Genomic DNA, 16,932 nt, shown 5'->3' on the forward strand with positions numbered 1-16,932 from the left:
AAGTTAGGGTACGATTTCTCGAATCTCCAAAACGCGAAATATTGCCTTATTTTAAAAATTTTCTTTTTTTGAATAATAGCGAATACAATACTTAAACGAGGTGCATTTATTTTATTAGGGATAAAATAAAGCAGTTTATTATAGGTGTAAAAAGTTAAACTCAACTTTTGAAGTGATGAAATGAGATGGAATGATAATATAGAACATGGAATAGCGATTTATGAATAAAATGTTACATTAATGAATAACAATAATATGAAAATACGAATAAACAAATTATAGTACACATAATGACAATAATCACACAATGTACATCATTTTAATACCAATTAATAATAAAAGACAAATGAAATAAAATAATATACAAAAACAATTTAAAGTAAATAATATAAAAGTTTAAAATAAATAATATATGAAAAATTTAAAATAAATAAATAAATAACAAATTTACAAAAAGTTGAAATCAAACAGGTTAGGGACTAAATCAAAATAAAAATGAAATTTAAATACAAATTATGACAAAATAAACAAATGAGGACTAAAATATAAAAATGCGAAAACATAGAGGACCAAATAAAATAAAAAAACCAAATCCTAGACACGTGTCCATTTTCTAGCGCGTCAGTGAGCCGGGGTACAAAACCGGTCGTGCGCGTACAAAACGTGGATCCCCCAGAAGCGGGTCGAGTCGTGCGCGGGTCGCGTCTAAGCGATGCCATTTAGCGTCTGGGGCAAGGGTACAAAACGACAACATTTTGCTAAGGCTATTTAAGTTAAAAAAAAAATTAGAAAAATCATTTTAGCCCTTTTTTTTTAAACTTTCAAAAACATCTCAAACTCTTTCTCCCTCTCCCCTAAATCCGGCCAATAGGGCCACTGTTCGTCCGTCATGGCCACCGACTGACGACAGCGTTGACCTCAGTGTACGGCGGCCGAAGCCCAAAAAAAAAGGGCTATTTCGACCGTTTCGACCTCCTTAAGCCCGTTTTGAGGCCGAAACTTCCTATAATCAAACGAGGATGCCCAGACAAGCAAAGGACCCCTCGACTTCCAGTCACCTTTCATCGGAGGTGCCTACCTCAGACATCCACGACGATGGAGCACAACCCTTAGGTACGCCTCTTTTAGACTTTTTCTTTTTTTTATTCTAAGCCTTCTTATTTAAAAAAAAATAAAAAGAAAAGAGAAAACATAAAGAAATCAGGAAAAGATCAAAACCACCACCTTTTAAAACTTCCATTCTGCTTTTTGATTTACTAGTGTGTGTCAAAAAATTACAAGGAGATGTTGTGGCTTTTTTATAACCGAATTACAAGACCGTTTGCTTCTAGTTTTTTGTTGTTTTGCTATTGTTTCTACTGTCTAGTGTGTTCTTGCTTTACGCCACTTGTTGTTCTTTGCCATTTTGTTGTTTCTCTGAGTTAGGCGTGGTCAGCAGAGGAGGCGGACCTCGAGGCAGGCGCGGGCCGTTGCTTGAGGAGGAGCGGTACACATGGGGGCTAGGGTTTCTTCCTTTTTCTAAAAAGATGTTTAGGCTTTGGGCTTGTTGGGCCACTAGGGTTTTTTGTAATTTAGGCCTGTTGGGTTTGTTGTAAATGGACTTGGTATTTGACTTTTTATTCATTTGATTTTATTTATTATTTGCATTTAGTCTTGGGCACGGGCAAAATTGGGCCATTACAGCTGCTCCTCTTTGCTCGTTGTCGTGTAACGAGAATGGAGCAAAGACTTTTAAGTAGGACTAATTTTGCCCGGTCTCACTGAATTGGGCCATTACATCCTTAACCCGCTTGTGGAGTCTAAAATTCTCCATTAATGATATATCAAATAATTACATTAATTCTAAAATCATTTGTAATACTAATTCACACTACATTAATAAATGTCATTGTTGACACCATTTTTTGGATGAAAAACGGAGTCGACTTGGGTTTTGAAAATGAAAACGAAAACGGGAGTCGCCACCAATCCTTTTTGATGAGGTGTGATTGGGTCACATTGAAAAGATGGTTGTTTTTAATAAACAATTTAATTTCATTAAAACAACAAGTTTGGTCCACGAAATTCAGAAAACGGGTTTGGGAGTCGGTTACGCACGAGGAAGGATTAGCACCTTCGATACGCCCAAAATTGGTACCTAGTTGATTACTTAATGTCTTAGTGTCGAAAAACTGAAAACTTTAAAGAAATTTAAAATACGATCCGAAAAAAACTCGAATGGCATGGATTAAAATTCAAGAGGATATTTGGCTATTCGGTCAATCGGGAAATCGAAACCCAGCACATTAGGGCATGTTCCTTGAATTTTCGAATGCAAAATATTGCCTTATTTTGAAATTTTTGGAAGGATATTTAGCTATTTGGTTGAACGAGAAAAATCGACACCCAGCACCTTAGGGCATGTTTTCTCGAATTTCCAAACGCAAAATATTGCCTTTATTTAAAAAAATCCTCATCTCGAGAAAACGACATGTCATATCCAATGCATTAGGACACAACGTATCAAATTCCCGATACGAGAGTACATGCCGAAAAATTTATTTATTTAAAAAGACTTTTAATTATCTCGGGTTTAGAAAAGGGATCATGCCCAGTAAGTTAGGACACGATCTTTTCTTAATTCCCGAGATCGTTTGAAAACTCGAGTTTGAAAATATTCACGTGTTTAGATTTATTGTGAAAATCGAAACCCAGTAAGTTAGGACACAACTTTTCAAATATCTAAACACGAGATTTAATTTATTTGAAATGGATTTTGATATATTGGGCAAAATGAAACACGATGCTAATATGTATTACGATATATATATAAAAACATATGTATGTGAATTATAAATTATAGAAAATATGTAAGAAAAATATAGATTTTAAAATATAAATAATATGTATAAGTATGTGTATATATATAAAAACACGTACATACACATGTATATATATTATAAAAGTATAAATATGTACATATATAAATAAAAAATGGGTATGTGCATACATATATATTACATAAAATAAATTATATAAGTATGTATATTGTAAAATAAAACAGTGTAAGTATGTACATATATATGTAAAAAAAGACGTATATACATATATTTTATAAAAATGAAGGATGGATATAGACGTATATGTATGTATGTATAACAAAACATATGTATGTATATAAGCTAAAAAACGTGTCTATAAAGAGATATATAGATATATATAATAAGATATAAATATATAATAAGATGATATATATAAATAGTTATAATAATAATAATAATAATAGGACAAATATATTCAAAATTTAAATAAGTAAATATAAATAAAATATAACAATAACAATGTAAAACTAAATGGTATAATAATGGTGACGTAAATATACATATATATAATGGCAAATTTTAATAATAATAGCTAGATTAGTTAATAAAACAACAAAAATAACAAAATGGGTCAATTTGTGATAAAAATAAAATTTAAAGGTTAAGACTATAATAAAATGCACAAAGGAGGACCAAAATAGAAGGGTGCGAAAGGAAGAAGGAACAAATGGGTAATAAACCCGATTTTGAGGCCACGCGTCCCTTCCTTAGGGGCCCAACTAATTGAGGATCAAATTAAAAAAGGGAACAAATCCGTGGTCCAAATTAAAATAGGAGAAAAAAGACAAATGGTCCAAATTGAAACAGACTGAAAATGCGGAAGGGCCTTAAGCGCAAATAACCCCTTAATAGAAAACACGCGGATCCTTGGCAGGCGGGTCGGGTGGATCGGGTCTAAAGACTAAACGACGTCGTTTTAGGGCTATGATGCCAAGCCCTAAACGACGCCGTTTAAGAGGGGTATAAAATTCCAATTTTTTAGCAAAAATTCATTCTCTTCCACTCTTCAAAAAAAAACACAAAATACTCTCTCAACTCTCCCTCTTCTCAGTCCCTCCTCCGGCTAGGGTCCGGCCGCCTCCGGTCATGGGGCCGTCGCGCCGGCCACTGTGTCAAAAGGTATGTTTTTTTTTGCCTTTTTTTTATATGTTATATATATAGTTTTAAAAAAATAAAAGAAACAAAATCGAACACAAATAATTCGAAAGGAAAAAAATAAAGAGAAAAAAAAACTAGAAAAAGAAAATAAATATACCGAAAATGGGGTTGTTGAATTTGTTTTTTTATTTCTTATTTCTTGAATGTTTTTTTGCAAAAAGGGGGCTTGTTACAGAGATGATACTTGGCTTTATAGCCAATTTTACATGCTATTTTAGTCTTCTTTTTTCTTTTTCTCTGTTTGCCACTGTGCTTTGCGTGATTTTCTTCTTTGCAGGCAAGTGGGGTGATGGGCGAGCGGCGCGAGTCAGAGGGCAGGTGGCTGAGATGATTGACGGCGGCGGCAGATGCAGAAGGCCCTAGGTGCGGCGCACCTAGGGTTAGGGTTTCTTTTTTTTGATTTGTGTTTTGGGTAATGGGTTTTGTAATTGGGCTTGGGTAGGTTTTAAATTTTTGGGCCTGTTAGTTGTTGAGGCCCGGGTAAATTTGGGCTGTACAGTCATCTTTGGAAAATCAGATTACAAGGTGGAAAGTAAAAAAAAATGTAAATATGAATAATTAAAAAAATAATAATTAGTTTACACTAGAATAAAAAAAAATCTACAAATGGATTTAAGAAATTATCATTTTTTTCATTTTATAATAACATATAATAACATTCTAAAAATAGTTTAAAATATGTAAAAGTATATAATTAAAAATAAAGATTTTCTTAAAAGGTAGTTTTATTTTATTTGAATTTAAAGAGGTAGTTTTTTTCCCAAAGTAAGTTAATTTTTTAAATATTTTGGTATTTACCAAAAGACATAAATACTCGTTTTAGATTAACCATTAAATACAAATTAATGAAATTAAATATTTTACTTATTTCTACTCACAACCTATCCCTACTCTTAAATAAATTAAAAAATAAACACTTTTAAACGTGGTAGAACCCGTTGCTCCCTTACTAGCAAGAGATGATTTTATCCTATTTAAAGTCATTTTCAAAGTCAATAATACTAAAAACAATTTATTGATATAAAATATTTCCAAAAGATTGATCTTGCACGACATGGTAGACCCGACAATAGTACGTATGAAAAGGCTAATCGGCTTCATTACTTTAGTTGTGGTGAAATTCTCGGTCACTTTCCATTTATATTTGCTACAAATTTTCAATCCCAAAATTACAAATGGTGTATAAAGGTTTCGTGCAAATCAAGCAATGTTACAACAAGAATTTGTAAACCTACAAAAGTGAATTTCCATGAATTATGTTGGGGGGGGGGGTGGGGGGAAGAAAAATCTTTGGGATTTATTAGGTTTTCCTGTTAAACATCACTACTAATATACATGATATCTTCCTTTGATATTTGCATCTGTCCTTTATCTTTCCTACTATTTGCTTGTGTCCGTTCTGGTTGGCCACGCTGGAAACATAATTTTCCGACAAGTTAGTAACTTCGTATCGTAAAGGAATTCGAAAGACAGCTCGAGAATGCATGATGCACATAGCAAATACACAAATAAGAGCATATGGGACCAACCTTCTTTAAAACAAATGCGAGGTATAAATAAGCCACCTCCCATTCCTCTGGAGATAATGTGGCTGGGTGTAACACAATGGAGAAACGAAGATAATAATTTATCAGTGTGGGAAAAGGTCAAAAAGAAAATAAAAATGCTGGAAGTATTTGGGAAACGATGAACTTACTTTGATCTTGGTTGCCATCGCCTAATGCCCCAAGCCTCCTCATAAGCTCTAGAAATTCCGGTCTTTTCATGTACTCGTGCACAAATTCATGCGAGTTTTTGACAAAAACTAGTTCAAAACCATACTGCAGAGACCGATGCAAAGAAAGCATGAGTCTGACAAATTTACGGTCACATAATAAATCCCAAAAAACAATGCTAAGAGTTTACTTATAGAAACCTCCATGTCCTCAAAAATGAGTTTGGTGCGATCAGAATCATACCTCTTCCGCTAATGACTTGAAGAGATGGAAGGGAACAATCCATTCAGGGCAGTCAACAGCATCCTGCAACAAGACATCCGGATGGAACATATTATTCTCTCAAATTAGAATACTAAAAGCAATAGGGTTCCCATTATTTGATATTAAAGATCAATCTCGAGAATAGGAATCATCAAAAACTATACCTCTAAGTGAAACTTGTACTTGATACCAAAGGGGCTTGAAGATTTAAATTTCTGAACCATGTTGTAAAAGTGTGTCAGAATTAGATAAAACTTGTAGTCAACATCAATATCTTTCCAAAAATGTAGTTGCAAGAGAAATGTCATTTACTTTATCAGAAAATTCTTCATCAAATTGTATCCAGTAAACGCTGTTGCCAAAAGCCATTCCTTCGGCTGCATAGTTACAGTGAAAATAAATCAAGAACAAGAAAAAGTAGTCCAACATGCCAACAATCATAACTTTCAAAAATGGCAGGGGGGAAAGAAGAAAAAGCAGAAGAAAGCTTGGAATAATTTAACCATCTCATTGCTTTGCTAATTGGTCTACAGAAACCATAAAACTACATGATGTTAGTTACTAGAAAGACTAGCTTTCATCGTTTTAGGGTGTGCTTGGTTGCGTTGAAGAATGGAGGGATGGAAGGAGGGAGTAGAAAAGTGAAAGAAAATAACTAAAACTTTCTATGTATTTTTTAAAGGACAAGAACTATTAAAGCAAGTTGCAATAATAAACCTTCTCGAAGCTTTTTGATTATCACATTGGCATCTGGCATCGTGCCGATGAATGTGCCTCCCGGACGAAGTAAAGCTGATACATTAGCCAGCGCCCGACGTGCACGTGCCTCTGTAGACCAGGAATAATGCATTGCAAACTGCAAAATCCAAAAGTGTCATGTTACAGCCACATCTATGGTTCAGTCATATAAAGAGCTTACATGAGAAAACAGCTAGTTTATAGCATCGGTAGCTCTTCTACATATGTAGAGCTCTATTAAAAATACTGTCAGAATACTAAAGATTAATAACTCCAGGTCAAACTTCTGAACAATAAGTAATTAAAGACAAGGCGACAAATAGTTAAATAGCAATTTTATCATAGGATAAAAAAAATACACTTAATAGTAGAATTTCCAAATTCCAACTATCGAAGAAAACATCAACAGCACTTCAGTCACCTGGCAACTGCAGATATCAAAAGGAGCATCATTTGCCAAAACTTTATCGAGACGCACCTGAAAATCATCAACTTGCAAAAATTAGAACTATATCCTTCAATACCTGCTAAACCATGTACATCCTTAATAAGTTGGTCCTCAGGTCCAATTGCCCAAATAAATTTTGTTTCACTGTTCAGATAATTTATAACCCTATTCAAATTGACCATGACTAATTATGCCATTGAATGTGATAAGTAATGCAGAGAAGCAGAAACTATAAATATGCTGGCTAGTTAGTAATTTTCAAAGTTGCTACTGACAACATCATTACCTCAAAACAATCCCCACATAATAGACGGGCAGGAAAAGTGAACTTTTTGCGACGTTGATGATGGTCTGCATCACCATTATAACGTGTACGACAATCTTCCATCTGTGCATATATAGAGAATGCAAAATCAATATTGCAACTAGTGACATAAATAGGTACCAGAGAAATATTTAGTTTTCCTGCTGCTGTTTTCTAGTCTCTAATTTCCTTTTCAGGTATAGAAAGACATCTAGACTGCAGGCTGTTAGTGCCTTAGAAGCACACAATTTATCCGTGATTTTAAGCTAGAAAACATCTACACTACCATCCACTATTGCACAAGACTCATGTTTCAGAGAGCTGTAATTTAAAAATTATTACATGATATCATAAGTACAACAAATCGTGCAACAAATAGTTCACATGTATCTATAAACAAATGCACTAATAGTATTGCGGTTACAAATGCTGCTGCTGAAGAAATTAGTGGCTCAGAACAATTATGATTAGTACTGAAGGAGGCCCAGATACCAGATAGGTTGGCCACGGCTTAACTGAGCTACTAAATCGGAAAAACGAGTAAACAAATAGGGGGAAACCCCGAGTGTTTTAGCACTTTACCGAGCCTTCAGCTATATCAACACCAACATAATATTCAACTTTTGCTTTATCCCACTTGATGAGATCACCACCCTAAAACACATAAAAGCAAACCATATCACAAGGATCAAAATAAGTTGAATTTGGCAAAAAACAAGTAAGCTAAATACAAATAAGGGTCCTAAAATACCTTGCCACAGGCAAGATCAAGAACGGCATCCCCCTTACGAGCATAAAGCTGAATCAAGACACTTTTAATCTGTCCAATCAAGAAGAAAGTGAATGACAAATGACTCAAAAATATATCCTAAGAGCAGAATGTAGTTCATATGGTTCAACAACATACCCAATTATTCAACTTCTTTAAGTGAATGATTGGACTTGCTTCTCGTTCTTCCAGAGTCTGATTAGTTCTTGCACTATAATGATCAGCTACTTTCCTAGCAAAAATCTTCGTGCTCTCATCCTCCGGAAATTGTGCATCACCTAATACCACAATACAATTTCAGCTTCTATAATAATTTTTTTCTACTGAATTCTGCATTATAAGCTGTAAAGCTAGCAATTAAAAACATTGGAATATTTTTCTTCCCTCTCAAATTAAATCCTACGAACTTTAAAACCCAACTCATTAACCAAAAACAGAAAATACAGTACACAATTAAACTGGATCCTAAGAAACTTCTAGGTATCGGAAACCTGAAGCTTTTTATTCAACACAAATTTGGCAGCTTAGATGCAAACCATTTAATATCACATTCTTAAAAACTTTCATTTTCACGTAACAATCAAAATTCACAGTTCTTTTTTTTTTTTTTTTTTGCGTTTTCTGAAATCTTACATAAACTTCAAAACTCATGTCACAAAAAACTGCACTTTAATCAAATAACCATAAAATAAACTAAAAGAAGAATATTTCATCAATTTTTTAACCATATGGAAACTACAATTGAATAAAATATGAAAAACCCAAAGTTCATAACATACCTAATCACAAATGTAACCCATGAAAAGAAACAAGTCCTAACAAGAATTTTACCTTGAGGGTTATGTTTGAATCGGGATTGAGGTGGACCTAAAGAGGAAGAGAGAGATTCCGGGTATCCACGCTTCATAGCCAAAATTATGAAATTAAAGGGGAAAAAAAGAGTTATAAATTACTTTTTAAAAAAATTTGGGTAAAAAAAAAAAAGTGGGAAATTGCTTTGTGGGAGGGTTCGGTTTTTGTCAGTGGGCTTGGAATTGGATCAAAGGTAAAACAGATGGCAGACCTCAAACTGGATTTTAAATTTCATCGGTTTTCTTTTTCAATAAAAATTAAAAATATATATGAAAAAGTAAAAAATCATCAATTAATAAAAATATATTGATGATTGATAAGCTGAAAATAAAAAGAAATTAAAAAAAAAAGTTATAAACACGTTTGGGTGAGAAGAACTTTTAAAAAAGAAATTATATATGAAGTGGGTAGTTTTTAAAATAAATAATGGTAAAATATGAAAATTAAAATTTTAGGCTTTTAGTTCCTAAACCATATTATTTTTTTCTATTTTAAGTTATCTTCCGTTGAGATGATTAAGTCTTAGTTCGATTTGCATCGATATTATTACTAGTGTAGGAGAATGTGGGTTCGAGTGCGCTAAAGCGCATTTCAAATATTTTCAAATTATTCAATTTAGTGCCTAAAACTAGGACAAGCATAACTTTCAATTTAAGACTTCAAATTAAAATATGATTTTACCAAAACTCATTAGGGACCCTTTATTTTTTATTCCTACCAACATTTCACAATAATTTTGCATTTAATTTGATTTGGCCCCTAATGTACTAAACTAACCATTAGCTTTACAATCTAATCTTTTTCTTAAACTAAGCTTAATTTCTAACACTTTGACACCAATTTCATTCAATTCTCAACAATGACAACTTCCAAAAATTTTAACAGTTTTATAAATTAGTACATGGACTAACTAAATCAAAGCTCCCATGATCTCAAATCCATAAAAAACAATGAGAAATGGTTGCGGACTTACCTAAAAATGGTGGTCGAATGTGTAAAGCTTTCAAAACCTTTCTCCCATGGCTTTTAGGGTGAACAGTGGTGAAAAGAGGAAGAAGATGATGTTTTATAATCTTTTTCCACTATCTTAAGTATATAGTTAGTTTATTTTTAATTTAATTTAATTCATTAACTTAATCATAACCAAGTAATCACTAATCATTAATTACTTTAATCTAATGGTAATTAACATCACATCCCACCATCATCCATTTAAAATTGGTCTATTAGTCATTTTAATCCTTTAAATAATTTCTATTTAAGTCCCCAAACCTTAATCTAATTAAAAATCTATAGAGATTAAACTTTTACTATTTAGCACCTAAGCCATAATTACTCACAATTTTGGCAAAATCGCTTAACCAAATTTCAATTCATCTATACCCTAACTCTGTAAATATTTTTATTTAATATTTACGATCTCTGTTTACGAAAATGGAGTCCCAAAACGATATTTTTCGACACCACTGGAAATCGAATCGTTACACATTAATGAAAATTTATTTAAAAATACAATAAATATGTGAATTGTAAATTAAATATCATCATCGAGTTACAATTTATTTAAATATTTAATAATTATTATGAAGAATTACTATAAATGTAAAAATTGTAAAGACAAATAAGTAGAGAATTAATGTAAAATTTAATGGTTGTTTTAAATAGTTGTTTGCTCCACATCTTGTCCACTACTAAGTGGTCCAATTTGAAAAATATGTTGTAAATTTATAATAATAAAAATCAATAAATGTTTGAGGAAAGTGGTCAAGGTCAAAGTAAGTGACGTAAAATATAAATATTGCTCACTAAAACTATACCCATGATCACTTTAAAATAGAATTTGTCCTATTTTGGTTATTCTAATTTTTTTTCTCTTAATTTAGTTACTCTAATTAAAATAATTGTCCAAATTAGTCACTACAGTTAGAAATTCGTTAATCCACTAATGAATTGCTGACATGGCATATTAACTCATTAAATTATTAACATGTGGCATTTTTTAAAACTTTTTTTATTAAAGCTAGAAACCTCTCAATAATTAGCTCAAAACTTCTTCTTCTTTTGTTCTTTCTCTTCTCTTGCTTTTGTTTCTTTTTCTTGATGCGGTGTGTCTAGTGGTGTAGTAAGTGGAAATAATAGTAGGTTTGATGAACGATTTTTGAGTTGGAATCGAGTGGGAGAGACGATGACTCCCAACATCATGAGAACAAAGTAAAGCACGGGGATATGAGAGCAAAAAAATGTTTTGAGCTAATTACTAGCTTTAGTCAAAACTAAAAAAAAAAAAAAAGCCACATGCTAGTCATTTAATGGGTTAATGTGCCACATCTGCAATTTGTTAGTGGATTAACGAAAATTTTAACAACAGTGACTAATTTGGACAATTATCTTAATTAGAGTGACTAAATTGAGAAAAAAATTAGAGTAACCAAAATAGGACAAACCTTATTTTAGAGTGATTATGGGTGTAGTTTACCCAAAAAGTTATAGATTCTATTATTTTGAATTTGTTAGTGGTCTATCTTGGACGTTGTGTTTCGAATAATTATTAAAAATTTATTTATTTTAGGATTTTCAAATTTTTAAATATTTGTTGACATGGCTTGCTCTAAAGCCATGTCATCACTTAATAGTAGAAATATATGAATTTTTTAACGGAAAGACTATTTTACTTTTTGACCTAACGTGCAGGTGCTAATTTGCAATTTTTTAGTAGATGGGGCAAAATTCAATCTGACTTCTAATACAATGACCTCCATGACACTTTTAATTCAAAAATAATATTTTTTCACATCATTTGTGAAGTATATAATATATTCATAAAATAAATTTTGGAGTATTTTTATTATTATTTAAGAAAAAAGTTTAAAATAAACTAATATAATGAGTTTTCTAATGATAATTACGTTTTCCCTAATTTAAAATGGTTATATTAAAATATTCATTTTAATAAAATTGAATGAAAGGGCCAATATTTGTTGTTTGTAACACTTCTCACCCCGATTGGATCAATATATCACGAGCAAGGAATGTTACATTTGGGCATTAATACTACGCAACTTGAACATCTATTTTAAATTATTCATTTTAACATAATTAAGCTCATTTGGAGTGGTGCGGGTCATTTCCAAGATATGGTTGTAGTTTGGTTGCATTCGAGAGTTATTTAGAACCCTTTCAGAGCAAATCGGAGTAAATAGGGTCAATATCACGACATTGGACTAGTGGTGTCGTGGCAGTAAGAGTAGAATACTTCTAGTGTCACAACATTGACTATTGGTGTCGCAACACTGAGGCCAGATTTGCCCAATGTTGTGACCTTGGCTATTCAACATTGCAACATCGGAGGCAGATTGCCCAAAGCATGTTTGAAACATCTAAAATCAATTTTAAACTATCATAACTCATTCCGTTACACTTCTAAACATTATAAAACATTAAACTCCATCAAAACATCATGTAATACAACAAATATCTTATCAAAGCTTAACTAAATTCTTAGAGCTAAAAAAATTCAAGATTCAAAAAGTATTTTCACTAGAAATCTTATAGATATACTTTGATTTATCCTATGTACATGCCATAATCTAATACGAAAATATCAAAATCAAACTCTCTTCCAAGCTTTGAGATGTGATAAGATGAGTTTAGGTTACAACTTCACTCTAGAGCTTTAATTTGAGCTTTTACCTACGTGTTAAACTTGTGGAAGCTTAGTAAGTATGTCAAAAATTAAACTTACCGTTGAAATTAACCACTGTTAACATATAAATACATTATTTATAATAATATACAATGAAACTAAATAGAAAATAAAAAGAAATCTCAAAGTAAAGTCTTATAAGCCACTTACCAATTTTACTAATAAGTCCACTTACCTTTTTTTTTTTTTTAAATTTTAGCCCAATTGTAGACTCAAAAGAACACGTAGGATATGCGGAATAAACACTGAACCACTAGCACAAACATGCATACACTATCTCACATCGAAGTGTAGAGTCAACAAAATGCACCGAAGTGCCATTGTCACTAACAAAGAAGTGCGATATCATTGGATTGGACTGAAGTGCCACTATCACTAGCGCGCATAAAAATTTCCTAATGACATGCCATTTAAATCCTATTAGTTCACATCTTGTCTATATGGGCATTTAATACATTAAATTCATTACATTCACTCAACCAGTAAAGACAATTCAAACTTTACACATTTTACAATTTAATCCTTATTCACTATTCTTTATAACTTCACTATAATGTCACTTTACATTTACTCACTATTACATCACACTTGGTCAAGCCCTTTTATCAATATTTTAGTTCACATAACTAATTTTGTACAATTTACAATTTAGTCCCTTCTTAGTACTATTTCTATACACTTAATCTATTCACTTTGTAATTAGAATTCAATTCATATTTCCAGTACTCATTAATAAATTTCATAAAAAAAACATTGACATATTCACATATAAATTAATCATATAACCATTTTAATATAATTTACACTTAGGTTAAATTAGGTAAAATAAAATTCTTATAGTACTTACAACCAAGTGCTTGGATGAGTTTCCTTCTTCTTCCTTCACTCTTTAGCTACTTCTTTCCCCTTATCACCAACTTGAGATTCACATCTCTTCTCTTTTTCTTCATTCATAAGAAAAATATACCAGATTTAATATAAAATAATAATCAAATAGTGTTTCCATGCACTTTTACTTGAAATAAACATGATTATTTTACTAACTCATGAAGTTAATAATGAAACCTTATCATTCTTACCTTAAACTCTTACCCAAAACCCTAACTTCACTTTTCTCTCTCTTCCAATATGAGCACTAGTTGAATTTACAAACTAAGCTTTCTATGAGATTTCCTATTGATTTTCTAGAAATCCATGTAAGAATTTTGAAATGTACTCAAGAGAATTTATTTGAAAAGAAAGCAAAATTTTTCTTCATACATAAATGAAGGTGGCGTGAAAATGGAGAAAGAAATGATGAAACTCTACATTCTTTTACCAAAAATATCAAATTAATTTAATAAATAAAATATTAAAATATTATAAAAATCTATTCATCATCATTTCAAATTTAATGACCATAATTTATTCCCAATTTTCAACATAATTAAAAGGTTCATAACTTTCCAACAATTGATGAGATTTTTCTCACAATTAGCTATTTAAAGAAAAAACCATTTTACCCCTCATCAATCTCTACAATTCCATCCTTGTTTTGTTGATACTCTCTTGGTATAATTTCCTTTCCGATCCTTTCTCTTTCTCTCTTAATTCAATTTAGTCATTTACACTTTTAAAAATTCTCGCATTTTTGCTCCAACATTTTTCACATTATTACGATTTAGTCAATACCTCGAATTAATTTATCTCATTTCTCGATTCTTTTTAATTCCCTATAGTATCAAACTACCTTCTCTACTAAAACTACTAATTCCTATTTTATATATTCAAAAATTCTAACATGTGCAAATCTCGAAATAACACTATTCTCATCTCATAAGTGTTAGGAATGTTACATTGTTTAATTTCTTATAAATTTCTATAATTCTTTATAATTTTTATTTAGTTTTCTATATTTTAAAATTTTTAATATATATTGGATTTTTATTTATAATAATTTTTATAATTTTATAATTTCGTATTTTTTATTTTTCAAATGATTACTTCATTGTGATGTCATCAACTAATAACAAGTGATGGAAAATAAGTGGCTCAAGATCTCATTGATTTTTTAACGTGTTACCAAATTATTAGTAAATTTCTTTTTGATGACATAATGATTTATTTGACTTTCCAACTTTATAAAAAATATTTTAGCCCTCTATTTAATTTTTACTTCTTTTATCCCTTAAACTTACTTTGTTTATCAAATCACCCCAAAATAGATGAAAAAGTTAACCTCTGTTAACTTTGTTGACATAGTATATACATGTATTTCTACATAGATGTCAAGTTAGCAATTAATTAATTTTTTAAATATAAAAATTCAAAAAAAACAAAATATAAAAATTCAAAACTTATTAAAGCGTATAAAAATAAAAAAATATTTTTAAAATTTGAAAATTTAAATAATTGTTAATATGGCATACACGTGGACTTCCACATGTGGATGCCACATCAACAGATGTTAACTTTTCCATTTATTTTTGAAAGATTTGATAAACAATGCAAGTTTAAAGGCTAAAAGAGGCGAAAATTTAAATGGAAGGCTAGAATAGATTTTTTGTAAAGTTGGAGGGTTAAATAAATCATTATGCCTTTCTTTTTTGGTCACCCAACTATGTTACAAAATGATCACTCAACTATTCAAATTTTCTTTTTTGGACACCCAACTATATTGGATTTTTGGGTGTTTCTATTTTTACGTTAGCTAGCTAGTGACCATAAAAGACAATTGAATAGTTAGGTGACTATTTTGTAACTTTTCATAGTTGAGTTTACTAATAATTGAATGATCATTTTGTAACTTTTAATAGTTAGATGATTAAAAAATCATAATTGAGTGAACTCTACTATAATTTATCCTAATAAAAATTTATAGAGTTGAAACAAATATCATAAATCCCAATACAAAATTGGATTTTATTTTCTTACTTTTTTAGAGTTTTTCCAAGAAACAACATCATTTATATCGTGATTTTGGTGGATATATTACAATGGCACATTTTCCTAGCTAGATAAGGTTATGAGTAGACTTGTTCATAGGTTGAGCTACTGTTTAAAATTTGGGAGGGTTTGGACAAAAACACTTGGCTTGAAAAATGGGTTTGGGCAAAAAAATTAGGTCTGTTTAAAATATGGGTCGGGCTTAGGCTTGAATATATAAGGCTAGAGTCCATCCCAATCTGTTTTTAAGTTAGTAAAGTTTTATATTATGTTATTTTTATATATTATATAATTTATAACACATAAAAAGTAAATCTATGATGTAAACATTTAAAATTGTTAAGGTGACTTTATATAAAATTATTAAATGTTAATTTAGTTATTTATAAATATGGACAGATTTGAGCAAAATTTTAGACCTATATTTCTGGTCAAGTCTAGCATGGACAACATAAAATACGTTAATATCATGCATAGACCCACTCGACCTAGTCCATAAACACCTTTAACCATGGGACAAAGTGTAATCCTAAGATTTCATGAAGAAAGATAATAAATATAAATAAAATTAACTTATTAAATGAATTAATAATCAAAGTATATTTAGATTAAAATTAAAAGACATCAATTTTATCATTAAGCACAGAATTATTTGTATCGAAAAGGTTTGTTTGTCAATAGACAAAATTTTACCATGGCATATAAAAGGTAACCGATTCCATATAACTGTCATTTTCAAGATAGCTAAGTAATGAACCATAATTGCACATCTGAGATTACATTACGTGTTCGAGCTAACCCAAATTGACTTTACCCAAATCCTATATGGTCTTTAATAACTGACAATATCACAACAACTGCAACTTCAACTTTCGTAAAGGATTGGATTATACCAGTCTGATTCAGTGAATTCCATTTGGTTGGATTTTAATTCTCGACATGATAATCATGTGTCATTTTGTCAATCATTTTATTAGACATTTTATCACAACTAAGATCAATACATGACGTGTTGAGAGTCTAACACGGCCGGTCCTCAACAAATATTTATATATATGTATATCACGATCATCAACATTTTCATAGATTCCACGTACCCAATCTGCAATATTTGTTCAAGGGTCTTTTTCTGCTTTCAAAACCAGAGACTTTCAGTCATTGTAGTGGTGCACACGACATTAATCGTCTACATGAA

General features: G+C 30.9%; 1 protein-coding gene and 1 long non-coding RNA gene across 2 annotated transcripts; one reads left to right on the forward strand and one right to left on the reverse strand.

Annotated features, from left to right (window-relative positions):
• Positions 1 to 3,730: 3,730 nt before the first annotated feature.
• Positions 3,731 to 4,532, forward strand: LOC105779993 (uncharacterized). The gene is made up of 2 exons (XR_001129159.2): positions 3,731 to 3,980; positions 4,297 to 4,532. It is a non-coding gene; the product is annotated as an uncharacterized LOC105779993 (long non-coding RNA).
• Positions 4,533 to 5,123: 591 nt separating this feature from the next.
• On the reverse strand, positions 5,124 to 9,242 carry LOC105779979 (mRNA cap guanine-N7 methyltransferase 1). Its single transcript, XM_012604021.2, has 13 exons — positions 9,089 to 9,242; positions 8,396 to 8,535; positions 8,240 to 8,308; positions 8,071 to 8,142; positions 7,471 to 7,572; positions 7,158 to 7,214; positions 6,716 to 6,854; positions 6,311 to 6,375; positions 6,163 to 6,213; positions 5,978 to 6,040; positions 5,716 to 5,839; positions 5,549 to 5,610; positions 5,124 to 5,431 (listed from the first exon to the last, which is right to left on the reverse strand). Exons 1-13 carry the CDS (start codon positions 9,162 to 9,164, stop codon positions 5,333 to 5,335), a joined length of 1,119 nt encoding a protein of 372 aa, XP_012459475.1. The 5' UTR covers positions 9,165 to 9,242; the 3' UTR covers positions 5,124 to 5,332.
• Between the last annotated feature and the right edge of the window lie 7,690 nt (positions 9,243 to 16,932).

Source organism: Gossypium raimondii, chromosome 1, assembly GCF_025698545.1.
Source record: "Gossypium raimondii isolate GPD5lz chromosome 1, ASM2569854v1, whole genome shotgun sequence".
In the NCBI taxonomy this organism is placed as follows: domain Eukaryota; kingdom Viridiplantae; phylum Streptophyta; class Magnoliopsida; order Malvales; family Malvaceae; genus Gossypium; species Gossypium raimondii.